This window comes from Fundulus heteroclitus, chromosome 20, assembly GCF_011125445.2.
Source record: "Fundulus heteroclitus isolate FHET01 chromosome 20, MU-UCD_Fhet_4.1, whole genome shotgun sequence".
Taxonomy (NCBI): Eukaryota; Metazoa; Chordata; class Actinopteri; order Cyprinodontiformes; family Fundulidae; genus Fundulus; species Fundulus heteroclitus.
In genome coordinates, this window is record NC_046380.1 from 25,512,280 (window position 1) to 25,530,864 (window position 18,585).

General features: G+C 40.4%; 1 protein-coding gene across 4 annotated transcripts in view; it reads right to left on the reverse strand.

The window, feature by feature from the left end:
- LOC105937030 (inositol 1,4,5-trisphosphate receptor type 1) overlaps nt 1–18,585 on the reverse strand; it is a 121,072-nt gene that overhangs the window by 11,049 nt on the left and 91,438 nt on the right. For all 4 annotated transcript variants that reach the window (XM_036151573.1, XM_036151572.1, XM_036151570.1 and 1 more), the window contains 6 exons: nt 16,165–16,287; nt 8,896–9,071; nt 6,863–7,027; nt 5,648–5,837; nt 5,433–5,525; nt 897–1,039 (listed from right to left, as the gene is read on the reverse strand). In XM_036151573.1, the coding sequence (XP_036007466.1) occupies nt 897–1,039; nt 5,433–5,525; nt 5,648–5,837; nt 6,863–7,027; nt 8,896–9,071; nt 16,165–16,287 (890 nt within the window). The remainder of the gene's footprint in view (nt 1–896; nt 1,040–5,432; nt 5,526–5,647; nt 5,838–6,862; nt 7,028–8,895; nt 9,072–16,164; nt 16,288–18,585) is intronic.

The window sequence follows — 18,585 nt, forward strand, 5'->3', positions numbered from 1 at the left end:
TCTATATCGTTCAATCTCTTATGGCTGGTTTTCTTCAGCTCATCCCACAGGTTTTCTATTAGATTGATGTCTAAAGACTGGCATAGCAGCTGAAGCGAGTTGATTTTGTGTCTGGTGACCCAATTTGAGTGTTTGACCCTACGCTTTGGATCATTGCTCTGTATCCACTCTCCGAGCTGACCGCTCATCACTGTATTCCTTGTGGAAGTACGTCAAAATGCACAAACTCCAAGACCTACATGAGCTCAAGTTCGTTAACCGTGAGAAACATCTCCAGCAAATGCTTGAAACTCAGCACATGAAGTTTCCCAATAATGACCCATTTTTGGTTACCAGCAGGGTTCAGCAGATTTGTATAGGAAACGATGCCCTGGTATTTCAAAGAGTTCATGATGACATGCAATCCAACAATGTTGCCAGGGTCTTTGGAAGAGAAGCAGGTCCACTGCAGCACATGCTTAACAGGGGCATGGGGGGCTTTTCCACATATTATTTTGGGAACACTCTCCAGTGAATTTCCTTATCCTGTGGCACACATTCAAGAGTACTGAGCAATAGTGCTTTTCTTCAGAAGTCTGAGCAGACATTTCTCATTTGTGATCCAAGTAGTGATGTGTTGCAAAAACATCCTCTTTTTGACATCATTTGTGGTTCAGCCTGAATTCACTGGAAATCTAAACGTTTCATTCCCTAACACAAGTCGGAGGCAGTGCAGCTGTTGGGAAACGTTGCGAAAGCTCCACGGCTTTTGAAATAAAAACAAGTTCAGCGCACGATGATCTCAGAGCCAACTCACATGACCCGCGCTGTAGCGGCAGGAGCAGATGCAACACCCTCCCAGCACACACACGCACACACTCACACAGAGCCTGGGACCCATTCAGACTGGAATTTACCTCCTTAGAAGGCTTACGGAGAACATCCCCCACACCCCCTCCGCTCCTCAGGCCGTGACTCAGCACCGTAACAATACACATGAGCAGAGAGTCGCACGTCCGCTCCATGTTGTTTTCATCCTCGTCGTCGTCGATCACAACCTCTGAGGAAGCACAAAAGGCCAAGACATTTGCAGTAAAAACTTTGATAAAAACGGAAAAAACAAGACAATTGCACTGTAGTTACAATACTGCTCCCAGTTAAATAAATATCGCCAAACTGGTATAACTGGACTACCAGGAAGTTAAGGGCTTTATGTAACTTCAAAGGCCCTGCACAAAACACTGCAAATAGGCCTCACTAACTTCACATAAGCATAACATTACAATTTGTTTTACATGCACCCAAGTTGCACTCATTTAATTTTAAGTCCAAATTTAGCTTTAGTGATGGTATTCTCTACATGAACTGAATATTATCTTTATTTAAAAATAGTCCATAATCACAAGTTGGTTGTGTTATACTACAACAGTCTAGGTGTGAGCCAGAATGCAAATCTAATGGTCATAATCTGTACTAAAGAAATGATAAAGCATGTTATAATACTGGTACCTGTAAAATGTATTTATTTAGATTTTGGTCAAAATGTGTGTATAATAATCATTTTTAATTAAGTTGTGTCTTCGATAGAAACTGTTCATGGCTTCTGCTTCGATATTGTATGGTTTGCACAAGTTCAAAAGAAAAACAAAAACAAAAAAGACAAAAAACGTCCCCAGCGATGCTGCACCTGAAGTCTTGCATTCAGTTCATTTTCCACACTTCTTGGAAACTTCCTGAATGCCTCAACACTAAATAATTGCAGGCCCATCCATTACCTAACACTTTTGGGAAGGATAATTATAAAGGCATTTAATCAACACATCTACTCACATAATTGATTACAAAATGTTCTTTTGAATGCTCTCCAGTAAGGTTTTTGACCATATTGTACCACTGGGGCTGCACCTGGATTTTAAATAGCATTTGCTTAACTGCGATGCATGAAAAACCGGATCCAACTTTCAGCTCCTTTAAATCAGGACTGAAAACATGATTGTTTACGGTGGATTTCTCATTATCAGCAAAGGTTACTTATTCTTTTCTTTTGTTTTAACATATCTAAGCCATTTATTTGTTTAAATCTGCATTTTAATGTTTCTTTTTTATGCTGCTTTAATTACCTTTTTCTACATAAACATAAGCAAAAACACAGAACAGACATCTACATTTTCAAGAGCCTATTAAGCAAAACTTAAGGTTTGCATTCTGCCCTTTAGAAAGTAACATACATATAGCAAGCTAATTTTTGGCTGGTTAATCTGCTCATGCAGCCAGCCTGCATCTATAAACCTTGACTTCATATCAACAGAATTGCGACAATCAGATAGAAGTATTTATTTTGCTTTTATTTCTTGCTGTGTTTAGTAGAAGTTAGTTTTTATGGACTTTTCTTCAAAGTATATAAATATATTTTTTTCTTTTTCAGCAACAATTTGGATGGCTGAGACCAAGAAAGCCTTTCCTTGTTTATTCATCTCTGTTGCTTATTTCAGGAGGAGTATGACAATACTTTTTATGGACGAATATATGTGGCCCACCACAGCACACAGAAAAAAACTTCAATTTCTGAGAAAATAATGATTTTCATTTTATTGCAAAATATGCTTGTTGAAGTTATGAAGAAACCCCTCAGTGCTTTAAAATTCCGTTTCAAAGGTTTTAAAGGGATATAGTCACGTTGTAAGCTTAAAAAAGACCAAAAACTGTTTGATTATGATAAAAGAAGGTTATATAACACCATCCTGATAATGTTTTGATGGTCCTTTATGTGGATTCTGAGGGAGTGCTGGCCTAGTGGTTAGAGCAGCGCGCTTGCACTCAGAGAAGGGTGCAAGTACCCGGTTCGATCCCCAGCGCCTGCACTCTGGGTCCCTGGGCGTCGCACATGCCAGCCCACTGTTCCCCAAGGGGATGGGTTAAAAGCAGAGAACAAATTTCGTTGTAATGTATGTTTCAATGTATATTTCAATGACAATAAAGATGATATTACTATTACATAAAAATAGCCCCGGTATCGGGTGCGATTAGCAGGTATAAACAGACGTGGCGACATCTAGTGACAGTATCACAGAACTATCATAATGCCGGTTTGCTTAATTAATAATTTAGAAATAGAACAGCAACTTTAAGAGCCATATATCAGAACATTTGCTCACATCAATCAACTCTGTGGTCACATCTGAGCAATCGGCAGGTTTAGCGTCCATTTCAGTGAACACCAACGTTCATACTGTATTTCCAGCGACATTCCAGTCTTTTCCCTCTTCTTTTTTGTATGATTGATTGCTGCTGTACCTGGAAGATTACTCCATGGGATTATTTTGTATAGTAAATGGCAATGAGAAATGTTATCTTAACTGCCCATATAATGCTTTTGAAAAGTTTCTTAAATAAACAGAAAAAGCAATTAAAAAGCAATAATACCATTGCATGTTTTTGTTTCTGCAAGTGGCATCATGCACAGAGATAAAAAACTTTTTGAACTGTTTGACATTTACCAATTTTGTAAATGATAACTGTTTAAGTACTTTACTTAGTTTTTTGTTTGTATGTGTGTGTGTGTTACCGTTAAATCTGGTGGTGTAATTTTTTGGACAGTTGAGAGATGTTTGTTCAATGTACAGTTCTAACACAAATATTGTAACGCAGAGCTGTAAATAATTTTTACATGCACAAAATAGTGCTGTGAGTTGATCTGGACCCTCTATTGACAGGCATTGAAGGTGTGGGAGGTGTTGCTGCAAGGTATGCAAAGTAATTCAAACTAACAGCTTTTGTTAACCACCCATGGCTGGGGGTGATTCTAAAGAAACTTTGAGGCCCATTTTCTCTTTAATCTTCTTTGCCAATATTCAAATGGTCATATCTTCTTCAATTCTTTGTTGATTTCTGAAGTTTGACTTCATCAGACAGCTTAGATTCTATTCTTTTAGAGTCTATAATTAACTCAAAACGACCCTGTTTCTGGTTTTGCTGTGGCCGGTCACATATGCTCTACTGATTGATGATTTGGTTAAGGGTAACAAGTACAAAGCAGCTAATTTTTTCGTATGACTCCAAGCAAAATCTCCATTAAAAAGCCCTTTATGGAGAGTGATTGGTTGGTACCCTTTTAGTTTTCAAAGCATGATTATGTTTTTCACATCAAGAAATATTTCCAGGCTACCAAACCTGTCTTTTTTTCTAAGTGAAAGCCAAGCAGGATTGCCTTCTTTCAGCCAGCGTACAGGCAGTGTGCAGCAACAGGTAGGGAAGGGGCATCATTGTATAATCCATACATCCAGGAAATGTCTGGCATCTCATTAAAAGGCACTTTAAAATTTAGAAATGGTACTTTTTCCAAAGCTTGGTATACTTAACTAGGTTTTATTGTATGTTTTGCATAAAGAATCCTTGAATTTGTTGCATAACTCCACATCAGTTGTGTTTACATGCTTTGGTTCCCAGTGTGACGCCCAATAGTCAAAGCAACAATGTTTTTGTTTTGCTGAAATGTGAGACGCTGCATAAAAAAGGATCTGAATCAAAGGGGTATATAGGTCATTTTAACGATTCAGAAGGAGGGCACAGTTGAATGTTCCTGGTACCGATCTGTTTGTAACAGTGGTGACAAAATTATACCTTTCAAGGTTGTGGGTTCAAAACCTTTTACTGAATTTTAAGAAAGCTGTCTCTCTTTTATGTAGGTAAAATGTAGAACTATTACAGCTTTGGGTCAGTTCACAAACAATAGTTGTCGTTGTTTTGTTTTGCAATGATTTTAAAACGTGTTCACTTTGCTACAAGGTTGCACCCCCCCACACACACACACACCCCTCCCGTCTTGAGGGCACCGGACAACCAGACTGAGGGAAAGTTCCAGGGGACTTAATGTTTTCTCTGAGATGCAACGCTAAATCAATGTCGACGAGGTTGCATGTAAGCTCCTTGGATCAAACTGAAGTCACGTGATGCTCAGATGAGTCACATGCAGGTAAGTGCCCAAAATGCAGAACAAAGGTAAATAAACACATTAAAAAAAATATATCTCACAATAATATTTTGATTCTCAGTGGTCAGAGAAGTCACTTCTCTGTTATCTTCCTCATAATACATGCCCATTCTACCAGCAACTACCCTTTTCTTTATAAAATTATTCAATAGCCCGTTTAGAAAACAAGGAACATGAAACCAAACCTTAACCAAAGCTGTCTACCGATTCACTTGCAAATGTGCCTATGAAAGCCAACTTTTCACCCAGAGGTCCACTAAGGGAATGCAGGCTTTACACCATAACCCCCTTCCCCCAAAGGAAAAAAAAAACTCAACTGTAAAACATCATTAAAGCTTCTTGAGTCTCATCAGACATTCAGAATTAGGTTTGATATAGGATGGTAAATCTTCACATCAGCACTGATTACTAAAAAAAAAAAACTTCAGATAGACAAAACATAATGAATTACATCATTAACTACCTTCCTGCTGAGTATTGGTGCTGCAGTTCTCATCAATACCTCCTTGACACATTCCTGTGCTCAGAAACTCTCCAGCAAGACTGCCTCCACTCTCTATAAAGTAAAAAAGCATGACAAAGGCACATGTGTTTCCTGGTTGTTCTCAACACGATAGGGAGTGTGATGTCTAAAACGACAAGAAACACTGTGACAAATGGGTTGCAGTCGCCCCTCACTTTGGGTTGTGTTGGCGATATGGTCCACCTCTAAGATGAAGTCGTCTTTGAAGAAGATGTAGCCGACGATGGAGAACAGGTAGACCAGGATGAGGGCAAGCACAGCTGTCAACACGATGGAGCGTCCGTTACGTGTCACGCTCTTGATCACGTTCAGCAGGGTCTCTTCCCTATACACCAGGTCAAACAGCTGCAAAAAGGAACAGAATCTATCACAATTAAGAAGCATCTGAATGGGGGCGGCCTCACAGTCTGATACACCAACAAACCGACAGCCTAGACTGCTTTGTTTATGGCTCAGAGTAAAAGAGGAGAACCAGAGAAGGCTGTGGGAAGCTATATGAAGCTCCCTGAATATATACAGGAGAGACAGACAAGTCATGACGTGTCAAATGTAAGGATACAAGCTAGGATGTAAGCTAACGCTACCTAGTGCTAACAATACCTAATGCTAATGCTACCTAATGCTAGCTTGCTATAATAATTGTGCTCACACACAATAAGCCCAGCGTAAATGATTTAGCGGCTGAAGATATTAGTTATTAAAATATGCTGAGACCAGCGATGCCGCAACTTAACCAATCAGTGACTGACAATCTTTTGACGTCACTTTTTTAGAGCGACTTGGAACAGTTGGATCCGCAGGTAAGCAAGTACAAAAAGACCATAAATGCGACCTGACCCATAATAAATTGCTCTGAGTTGGTACTAGTGGAAAAAGGGCACATGTGACAAGTTTTGGAACCAACCTAAAGCTTTTGAACCTCAAAAACTAAAGCCACAACCATGAAAAACCTTCAGATAAAACATCCTTCCATTCCAGATACATTGTGACAGAGTACATAAGTACATCAAAGGGACACAGGACAAACATGCAAACTTGCTCCTAACAGTACTTTACAGTGGTATGTGGAAGTTGGAGTAACCAAGGGGAAAGCTTGCAAACTACGTAAAATAGGCAGCAATTCTGACTTAATATTCTGAGGCAAAAACAAATTGTGCACCTAAACAGACTTTCTGGTTTAGACCACATGAACTTCAGTGAACCTAAACAGAAACGCTTCAATTGTGCTCCAAAATGGATTTCTTCTAAGGGATTTAAACCAGTAACCCTGCCTTTTAAATAGTAGGCCATGTGTATGCCCACCGAAAAAGGATGGATTCATGTCCTGCACACAAGCATCTTACAATAAACTGCTTCTGTGTTTCTCTCACCAACAGGCTGTAGAAGAAGACATGGCCAAACACCCCCAGGCAGCAGATGATGAGGTAGATGAGATGATAGAGGAACTCGAAGTCAATCACCATGGCTTTATATCCTCGTGTGAAAGTCCCTCGGTTTCCAACAAAACTTATCAGGAAGATGATTTTATTACAAACCTGGAACAAACAAGGCCACTTTTTACTGTCATTAAAAAGGAGGGCTAATAAATCATTAGTACTTGTGAAGATGGCATCCTGTTACTGCGGGCTCTGCTGTGGGAACAAAGTGTTGACATCAGTATAGTGACTGTGAATTAAAAGCTAAATGAGGACACAATGTTAGCTTTATTGCAAACAAGATGCTCAGCTTTCTGTGTAGATTAGAGGGATTAACAAAAACCCGGTTAATACAGCTTGAATGAGCCTTGCTTGAGAAACATGACTTCTTTGTCATATATACTCACTTTCTTTATCTGGGTTCATGTCCCTGATTTAAGGGGGGGTGGGGGGTTAGCAGGTGCTGAATAAAAGCGATTAGGGGATTGAGCAAAAATGAAACTCAGATCTAAATACTGTTAAGTTGTGTTCTGACTTATCTTTGGATCTAAAGAGTTTCCAGTTTGTAAGAGAGAAACTGATAGAAAAAGTAGGGATAGCAAAACAAGGGAGAAATCTGACCACCTGCATATAAACTAGATTTCAGAGGAACCAGGTTACTGCAGCACATGGTAACATCTCTGGTTTCCTGGCTTGACCTGGTTTCGCCTAATAACCTGCTTTTTTTGTTTGTACAAGTCAACAAAGGGAGCCAAGAGCTCATCTATTCTTCATTTTACGTGTTTTGAACGGATGTGTTTATGTTTAAGCGCGATTAGAAAAATCGCTACAAAACAGGCTGTGTCATTTCTAAGATCCAGCTACGCAGCTTCTGCCAGCAGGACAGCAATGCCAGATGGAGCTGCAGGAATGGGGGGGGGGGGGGGCTCGTATGGTTGCGGTCTGTCAAGAGGCAAGAGGCCGTTAGTATGGGAGGTGAAAGGAGAAGTGGAACTGGCAGGGTGGAGATTTCTCAGTACTTGAAAGTGCATACACTGGTAACTTTGATAGCTTTTCTCTGGGGAAAATTACCATTAAAACCACACAGAGACATTTTCTCACAGAAAGCAAGAAGACGCAGAGTTTTAAATCGCTTCTATCAAAAGCATTTAGCCACATCCAGTGCGTTGCAAAACTAGCCAAGAAATGGCTGTCCAACTAAAGTGACGGGCCGAGCAGGGAAAGCATCAAGCAGAGCAGAGAGCCACAGCTCAAGCCTTTGAGTCTGGTCAAATATTGGCTGTGTACTTTACAAATCTCCTCAGGTGTCGGAGCGGCAAGGAGAAGGACATTACTGAAAGAACGGCAAAAGAAGTTCAGTTTGCCACAAGCCATGTAGGGGACACAGCAAACGTGTAGGAAAGGTTCTCTGGTCGAACACTTTGCCTTACATTTAAGACTCTATATGCAGCAGAAAACTAACTTTGCAAATCAACCAGAACACAAAAACCACATGATGAAACATGGTGGTGGCAGCATTATGCTGTGGGCATGCTTTTCTTCATAAGGGCCATGGAAGATGGACAGCGTTTATTTGGAAGATTGGTGAACTAAATACAGCCCAGAAGGTTCACCTTCCAGCAGCAAAACTAACCCTAAACATACAGCTAGGAGCTACAATAGACTGGTTAAGAATAAAGTAGATTCAGAGTTTATGAGTGGCCCAGTCAAAGTCCAAAACAAAATCCCACTGAGAATCTGTGGCAAGACAGATCAAGTCTGACTTACACTGTTCTGCAAAGAAGTATGGGCAAAAATTCAAGTCTCTAGACTAAAAGCTTGTGGAAAAACACTCAAAAAGTGGCTCTACAAAGTATTGGCTCAGCAATCTATGCTTTTAAGAATGTTCTAAAAATAAAAACCCATGTACAAATTCCTCATACAATCCCAATAAAACATGTTGCCAGTTGAGCCAACACCACTGCAAGGGTTTAAGTGAGGTCACTCACATTAAAGGCACCCAGAAGGAAGAGTGTAGGCTCCAGGCCCACAGAGAAGATGAGACGGAGAATCGTGATGGCGACCAGGGCTAGGATGCCCAGCGGCTGCGGCATGAGCACAACGAGGACCAGCGCTGCAAAGAGTCCCATCCACAGCAGAGCAGACAGACGGGGCTCCAGCATTTCTGTGGAACACAAATACACACATAAACGGTAAGTAAATGGGCAACGGCCACACAGAACTGAATAAAACCTTCTCAAACCTTCATGCTAAAGGGGATTTTGAAGAATCCAACAAATAAAAGCCTTGATAATGCAATGGCTCTGGTCAGAAATTTACATACACTCATCAACAGACTGGTATGTTATCAATATGGGGCTTCTGAGTAAATACAACTTCAAACATTCTAAGGTCACACGTTACACGATTACAGATGTAAAACTATTCATACATGTTCAGCTATACCAGGGGTCAGCAACCTTTACAACCCGCAGAGTCATTTTGGCCCTCGGTCCAGCTAAACAAATTTCGTTTAGAGCCACAAAAGTTACACATCTCTTTCAAACAAGAGCTTGTTTTTATAGTATACAATAGAACATTTGTTTACATTTTTTGCAAAGATCAACAGTTTTTATTATTTAACCAACAGTATTTTTATGTTAATTTAGCAGTAGTAAAATATTATATACAGCATTAGTTTCTTTCTTTCTGGAAATGTTAGGTATAGATTGCAGAACTAAATGCATCCTAAAGCTTGCAATTTTTTTGCAATTGGTCAACGTTTCCATTTAGAAACATTGACCAATTGCCCCCCGCCCCCGCATTTTTGGTCTAAGTTTTTAAGAGCCAAAGCTGAAGGTGTAAAGAGCCACATGCTGCTCTGGAGCCACAGGTTTCAGACCCCTGAGCTACACACACACACACACACACACACACACACACACACACCAACAAGCTTCTGGGTTGTGTAGCCATCAACAAGCTTCTGGGATAATTTGGATTCAATATTTGACCTTTAGTCTTGGCAGAATCTGTGGACTTCATTTGAATTGCTCTGTTTCCTGCCACAAACCAGTTTTTTTAAGCATAGCTTATAAATCTTTAAACAGGTTGAGCTCAGGGTCCTCCCAGAAGGGTTAATGCTGGCCTGTTTTATCCATGCCAAACCAGTTTAAATGCCCTGTTGGAACACCCAGTTGAGCCCAAGTCAACCAGAATGTGGATGTAGTCCACTTTTATTCTTCCATCTACTTGGTGCAACGCAGCAGTACCAGTGACAGCAAAACAAACACCTCAACACGATGTCGCCGCCGCCGCCATGTTTGTGGCACCAGCAAAGTCCAGGGCGATGTTAAACTCAGCTCACTGTGGACGGTGACGGTGGTTTCCATCATCGTTCGGTTTTGACAAACTCAAACCATGGGTTGTTCTTATAAGCAAGCCAATTTTTCTTTCATTTGAGGGTGACAGTTTACCATCAGATGATTAAACGTTGGATGCAACTCACTTATCGTGACACAACAGATTTTTTAAATTAGTAACATACTTCTTATTGGCAATTTATGGCCTATGTCCGAAAGCCGTGTCTATACATCAAAACCAACAGACAAAGGCAGGGAAATGTGACCCAAATCTGATCTTTTTGCCCATATGCGACTCATATCTGTATTTTTCATAGCAGTGTGAATGGCCCAATTCCGATCTTTTCACTCCCCAAAGAATCCCATTTGTAACACCTTCATATGTGGTACTAATTCGGATATGCATCATCCGCTGTCTGACGCATTTTATCCGTCTTTCACGTCACTCTTGTGTCTCTCACTACACATCCACACACAGTAGTAGCATTTAGCACGCCATAAAAGACTTTTAATACCTGTGTTGCTTTCTTCTTAACTTACTTGGTCTTACTATGATGTGGTCTAAATGTCGGCTTTCATTCCTCAACACCTTTCTAATAATAACAAGGAGAGATGCCGGCCAGTATGTGCATTTTTTTTCTTTTCAAATTTTTTTTAACAAAACTTTATTGAACACTTCTAGAAACAATTACATTCACCATTACTTCCGCAAACAGTGCGCTGCTCTGTGACGTCTCTTTCTGTTATTCACACATGTGGGTCGCTTTGCAGTCTTGAACCATTCAGACAGAAGTCTGATGGCAGTCACATTTAATAGTAGAATGAAAAAATCAGAATTGACTATCAAGACCTGCAGTGTGAATGTAGCCTTAGATGAGCTCGAACAATTCTGCAAATAAGTGTGGCCAAATATTCAGCCAGAATTACGACAGGTGTGTTGAAAGCCACAAAAAAGCAAATGGTGCAACACTGTAAAAGGACATTTAACCTAATGTTGCCGGAGTCAGTGTGGGTACATTTGTATCTTTGAGCCTCCATGTATAATGATGAGTGGATGAGAAAAAAAAAAAATCACAATTCATTCAAACGTTACCAAAGTTCTTTGCTGTATAATTAGTCCACCCGTAGAAAATAATCTTCCAGTTAAAGCTCAATATTAGTTTGACGTTATTTGATGTCATGGTTCTTTCTATATCTTGCTCTGTAGGTGTAGTGCCCTTGTGCCCTATTTTTTTCTCTGATCTATTTTTGTCACTTTTTCTCCCTTTTAACATTTTGCGTCATCTTTTTCTCTTCCGTTTCTTGCTCCGTTACCTTTCTGTTTCTGTGCCCATTGAACTTGAAATTATCTCAAAATAAAATCTAATAAAGTGTTTTTGCATATATATCAAGAGGAGCACTATAGCGAAAGCAGTAATGCACCACTTGCGAAAGTAAATCTGTTGGACTCTCGTTGGCATTGAGACATCAATTCTTAGTGCTACACTGCCAGACAGAACACATACATTTTTTTTATATATATATTGATGTTACTATCGAGGATTTGGGTTCTCAACCCTCTGATTGAAACTTTAGCTGTGATTTAAAACTAGTTTCAGAGTACCGTTTGTATCTCAAAAAGGAAATGTGTGGATCGTCTGAGTACCTTTAATGTCCCCTGCATTCGAGAGCATTTGATATCAAAATGAGTAAGTTACATAACACCAGAAGGTGTATGACACAGTTTTGCCAACACTGAGTGTGTACGTGTGCGGGCAAACCTTTAGACAGAGCCAAACTGATGTCCCCTCTGATCCTGAGCTAAATCCAGGATTAGAGCCCAAAACACGGCTTTCAGCTGGCTACGTGCCCATCAAGCTAAAATCCTCCACCAGGTGTGATTTGCTTTAAAGGCAAGGCCACGCCTTAGAAGATCCTTCCCCTAAAAAGGTCACTCTAATGCATGCTTGGTCACAAGTCACACAATTAAAAGCCAAAAACATGCAAAGTGGGAGAAAACTTCAAGGAAACAGCGGGAGGGAGAGCGAGGGACTGTTGCGGTCCCCCCCCCCCTCCCTCTGTTTTATTCCGTCCTTCCCTGTCTCTGGTTTTCTCTCCTTTCCAATCCCGGTGGAGATCACATGACAGGTGCCACTTACATAACAGCCTCTAAAAATACCTCCGCTGAAAGATTCATGAGGAATGAGCGGGGAGCAGCGCGGCGCTCCTGTGATGTTAGAGCTTACGTTCTCTCTCAAACTCCCTTACGACTGTGCAAATAAGCTGCAGGACAACCGCAGAGCTGCACACTTCCAAAGCTTGCCTGTGCTTAGGAGTGCGGCATGCTAACCCAACTCGCTCATCATAAGCCAGTCAGTCATGCGTGCAGGCTGAACACACTGACCTAGATCTCTTGCTCCTATAACCTCCATTCTAAAGCCCTAAGCAATGGAGGGAGGGCAGGGCACAGAGTGCATGTTTTTTATTTTTTTTTTCAAGGTGTGTGAGAGCAAAAGAGGAGACCCGGGTCAAAAGCCACGAAAAGTTCCTGTTTCAGCAGGTTAAAGGTATGCAGGAGCCTCACGTGATGTCGCGCACACAAACCCAGCTCCAAAGGCGAGAGATACAGTCAGGCCTTTATTCTTGTTGCATAACTTGTTTTTTTTTTTTGCAAGTGCCAAAACAGATAAAACAATGTGGCCGGTTAGTTTTCATTTCAGACTGTAGCACTTATTGTTTTTAACCGTGTTATTAGCAAGTACAGCCACGCCGCAAAAACATTGTTCGTGTTACAACAGCCAGTTGTGAATTTATTTCCGCGGGATTTTTTCATGACAGACCCACGGCGCCCACAAAAATATCAAGTTAAAAGTTCCCCTGGCCCACTGCTGAACAAACCACACAGGCAAGATTTAAAATAAAACAGGGATTTATTGATGAAAATGGATTTGTAAAACTATGTAGATTCAAAAGATAAAAAAAACTGTCCTCCAGTTTTGTTCTGCTAAAAGAAATTTGTACAACTTCCCACATTTTTGAGTCGACCATTTTCTCTTTACATGATCCAGAATTTATGCTTCTGGTCCATTTTTAGCAATAAAGACTATACGGTAACTCTTCTTTTGGAAACATTTTCCGAATTTAGCCAACTTTTATAAAAAGGGCACATCTAACTCTGCTTTTCTCCAGTTTCTATTTGCAATGAAAATGCAATAAAAACAAAAAACATTTTTTTTGTTGTATTCTATATTTTCCATTTAAGATAATTTTAATGTGTTGCAAAAATTTGTTTAAAAATTAAGAAGTGTCCATCTGCATCAACTTTCTGTGCTGGTGGTTTAAATTTGTACAATTTGTGGAAATTGTGGCCACGCAAAAACCATTCCTAGGACTGCTAATGGCCAATGGGTCGCACTAGAGAGACTACTGTGATGGACCAACACATGGTAGTGCAGAGTAGTAAAAAACAAGAGGAACTTTGGATTTTATTTCAGGTATCAGAGTGAAAGGAATTGAATACAACAGCATCATAATTTTCTACACTGCCATTACTCAGTCTGTTTGTTCATCCTTCACTATGTGGTTTGTTTCAACAAGAAAACAGCACGGGTCCAAACAAGAACAAAGACAGATCTGCCGAAGTGATGATTCAATTCAATTAAAACATGCTTTATTATTTCCAAAAGGGAAATTAAATGCTCGTGTAACTCATAGGGGTTTATTTTAAAGGATGATGGCTGCAGGCAGGAGGGATCTCCTGTAGCGGATCTGGAGAAGCCTCTGACTGAAGACGCTCTATTGTTGTTTGGCAGTCTGATGAAGAAGATGCTCAGGATTGTCGATAACGTTCTTCATGTTATGAAGAATCTGACCTTCCCTGCATCTGGGCAGACCAGGTCTAGAGTCAAGAAAAGGGCAACTAACGTCTCTGCAGATCCCACACATCCTGCACACAATCTGTTTCAGCGTTTACCTTTAGGTCAGCGCTACAGAGCATTGTTTACTAAAACAAGCCGTCTCTCTGATAAGCACTTATCAGGCAGAGTCCACAGATTGATACCACCTTGGCGATCAAACCTGATTCTGATCCATTTCATTCTTTTTAGATATTAGATTTATTTTATTTTAAAACTATGAAGCATGATCCTTCCAGGCCAGAATTACACATTACTTCACGTTGGTGTTGGGCATAAATTCCCCCAAAAAAAACACTTAAAAGTTTGGGGCTGAATTTTTATTTTTTTTAAAGGGTACATATAATTTTGCAGGACACAATATATTGCCAGTTTTATTGTTGTCACAACCTATATGAACATCAAAGGTTCACAAAACAACAACAGCACAGTAGACACGCCACCCAGATGTCTTCAAAGTGACATAACAGATGGATAACTTTTCAGATCATCTTATGCGTGACCCGTGTGAAAAAAACCCGCGCTGCTTTAGAGGGCGGAGGCTCTGTTTACAGTAAAGACAGTAGCGGCGGCGTGTTTATTGTTGTTTCCATAGCACCGGAAGGTAAATATGAGGAGAAGCAATGAAAGCTGCGGGCGTGTCTTAAGCCAAGATAGTCCCGCTCCTAATCCTGATCAGGTGATTAGACGTCAGTAGATCTGAATGCGGTGAAGAAAGGAGATCAGTAGGTCACCGCTGACTTCCAGCGAAAGGCCCGAAAGTCAGCCCTCTAAAGACGGTTTCTGTGGGTGGAAACACTGCAGGGCATAAAAACCGTGAGGCTGACATGAATCTACAGGAGTACTTCGTTGCAGCTTCTGGTTGAACTATCTGACTTATGTTACAACCTCCTACTTCAATGTTTTTCATTAGGATTGTATGTGATAGACCAAACATGTGAAAAGTTTGGCATGCATATATGTCTTCAGTGGGTCAAAAATGTGTTGAGCTCCTTTTCGCTGCAAATAGAGGTCCGAGTCTTTTAGGGTACGTCTCTACAGACATTCCACATCTACTGCAGAGAGTGAAAAAATGGATTTAGGCCTCGACTTTAACTGGGCCATTATGATAAATAATCATGCTTTTGTTTTATTCAAGCATTGTCTTTGTATTTCCTTCTAAAGATTTTTCAAACTGTATGTAGCTCCCCATCAACCTCGACCAGCTTCCCTGACCATTCTGAAGAGATGCATCCCATCAGGACGATGCTGCCACCACCACGTTTCTCAAAACATATGCAGTGTTCAGGGAGTCGTGCAGAGTTAGTTTTCCACCACAATCGGTGCTCTGAATGTAGACCAAAAGGTTCAGTTTTGGTATCATCTGACCAGAGCATCTTCTTCCACATGTTTGCTCTGGCCCCTAAGTGGCTGGAGGCAAAGGACTTGTAATGGCCTTCTATCAACAAAGACTTTCCTCTTGCCGCTTTTTGTCTTCTTGCAAATCTTCCATAAAGCCTGGATTTGGACTAATAACTGTCCTGTTGACTCCCTGCAGGTGGGGAAGGTGTGTTTAGGCTGATATGCAACACAACTTTTTGGCCACACGTAACTTTTTGCACCTAGGCCAAAAAGATCAGTTTTGGTCTCAGTTAACTAAAACATCTCCCTCATGTTTGCTGTGTACCCACACACGGCTTGTGAAAAAGTTCACAGGATGCAAACACTTTTGCATTCCACGGCATGTTAGAACATTTTGGAAAAATACATATATATAAAAAAAAGATATTATGGCAAGCCGCCGATCTTCCTGTTTTATTCTGCTTCCTGCATTAACCTTTTTCTGAACCTGGTTTCTAAAGAAATCCGATTGCAAGATCAAAAACAAAGAAAAAAAAAGTCTGTAAGTGTGACTCGCAGAGAGCTGGGCGTCTCTGCTTATCTCGGCTTCTTAATATATATAAACGTGTTACACAAATACCAGAAGACTCATATGATTTCCTTCAAAAACTCGCTTCCTTTCGGCTAGATGAACGTGACTGACCTCCATGTACCCCCTCCAGGGGGTAAAATAGGCAGACCATCAGATTCATGAGCAAGGCCAGTTTAAAGGAGATGCTGCTCCACACCGACATGTTTCTGGAGCACCAGTACAGCACCGGCTCAGCTGGGGAGGAGAGCAGAGCAAATACAATCATTTCAATCAATCAAGCTTTTCAGTTTTAATCCATCCTGACGTAAAAAATAACAAAAAAACAACAACATAAAAACAAAAACCAAAGTAATGAAAACATGGCAGAAGAAAAGCTGGTGGATTGTTTATTACGTCAACATCTACCATATAAGCTGCAGGTATTAATTAACAGTATATAAAATAATCTTCAAGCATGACAAATTTTATCTGTAGTGCATTGGTTTATGTGAGCACAGTTTCTAAAATACTTAAACGATTTTAAAATACATGACACAGTACTAAAGCATGAACATCGGAAATGGAGGAAACTAAGAAAATTACAAACAGGAGATTTAAGCAACTTTGAACTTTCTCTGTAAAAAGGTCAAGTTGAGGAGCAGGCCTCTTGAAAACCGTGTTTCTCTTGACCTTTTTCCTCCAACCTACAGCCTGACTTGTCAGAGTCTTTGCAAACTTGGCTTTTATAGGAAAGCAGAAACAGATGCGGGGACTTTTCAATGTCCATCCCCTGCTCTGAGTGAGAGACTAAATAAAGTGTGTGCGTGGGCACGGGAGTCTTGTATGTGGATTAGACGTGTCACTGGGAGTGGGTGTGGGTCTGAGTGTGTATGTCTGTGCGCTGCGACGCGCACACTCTCACTTGTGATTCATAAGGTTACTGTATAAAACGCTTCACGGCTCAAATGAGTTTGGAAAGCCCCTGGCTGCTTTTTACACAGCGGAAACATGCACTTGTAACATGAACGTATACAGCAGGGCAACAGTTGTCCCTGCAGATCGGTGCCTCTGCACAGCTGTCCACTTATCCTGCCCAGGCTTGCATCCCGTCATGTAGCAGATAAGAAATAATGCACACAGTATTAAGGCATATGACAAAATTAGGACAAACCAAATAAGCCCTGAATTCTTGCAAAATGTGTAAATGTTCACAAACTGAATTTTTTTATTATTTTGCATATCTGGAAAAGAAAGTGATTAAATTGCACTTAAACAACCAGGTATAAAGTTTTGTATACTTAATAAACAAAATTTACGAAGAGAAATTGCTTTTCCTGGGCTTTGACTATTTCAATGTGTTCCTGATGGTAATTTTTAGCCAATCTTTGGTGGATTTATTGGTATGCTTTGGGTCATTGTCAGGTTGCTAAGTCAACCTGTCCTGTAGCTTTGATTTTCTCACACATTTTCCTCACGTAGCCTCTGATAGACGGTAGAATTGATGGTGTGTTATATGATAATGAGCAGACCAGGTTCTGCTGCAGCAAAAAATCCCCAAACCATGACACCTCTACCCTTTTTGCACAGTTGATATAGGGTTGTTTCCTCTTTAAAAGGTGTAATTACATTTCAAATTAACATTAGCAAGAGCCTGCTGTTTGAAGCCCTCTTTTAGGATCTAGTGAACTGCTGTCAGCGTGAATTTCCTTGTATGACCATATTAGCAGATATTTTGAATATCCTTCACTTTTAAGTTCAGTATTTTCTGTAAAGAGATTTGGCTGATTTTAACTTTTTTCCAAGACCTCTTTAAATTACTCGCCAGGCTGATAGGCTGCTACAGCTCTCTCTCTGCAGTCCTCAGACGTCTCTTTGATATTACCAGGGTGTTTGCTCTAATTTGAACTGCTTGATGTTTAAACAGGGAAAACCTTCAAAATGCTGATCGAGGATGTTCTAAGCATGTGTACCTTATGTGACACCACTGCGTATAATTTCATCCTACATTTAGTGGTCATTTTACAGAATGCTGTAAGGGGCATTTCCTTCACTTCCTGGTTATTTATGCAAGTAGTTTTCTTAGTATTAATATAAATATTAAACATATATTAGTCCAAATATACTAGAAAAACACACAGGCTCCTGTAACCTGCCCTCATTTTTTTCACATGACTATGTCAACGTGACACAACAGTTTAAATACAGAAGCTTTATTGCACATAAAATGCGTGTCCACAGGAAAACAAACTCAGTCCAATTTCTTTAAAAGTTGTGCACACAATTAACTAATAAGGATAAGACTATAGATAAAAACAAAAAGCAGCAGCTGGTACTCGACGCAGAAAAAACGCCCGTTGACCAGGATTGTCCGATCTCATGCTCAATAGACCTAGACTGGTGATCGGTCCGTGAACACACCGCACCCAAGACAATAACACCCTTTGTGCAGAGGATATTACTGAGTAAAGAAGACACAAGCTAGCTATTTCCAGCTGTGTGAAGTGAAGTCATAGGAAGCACAACAGATGTAAAGAGCAGCAGGTAACAGGAAGC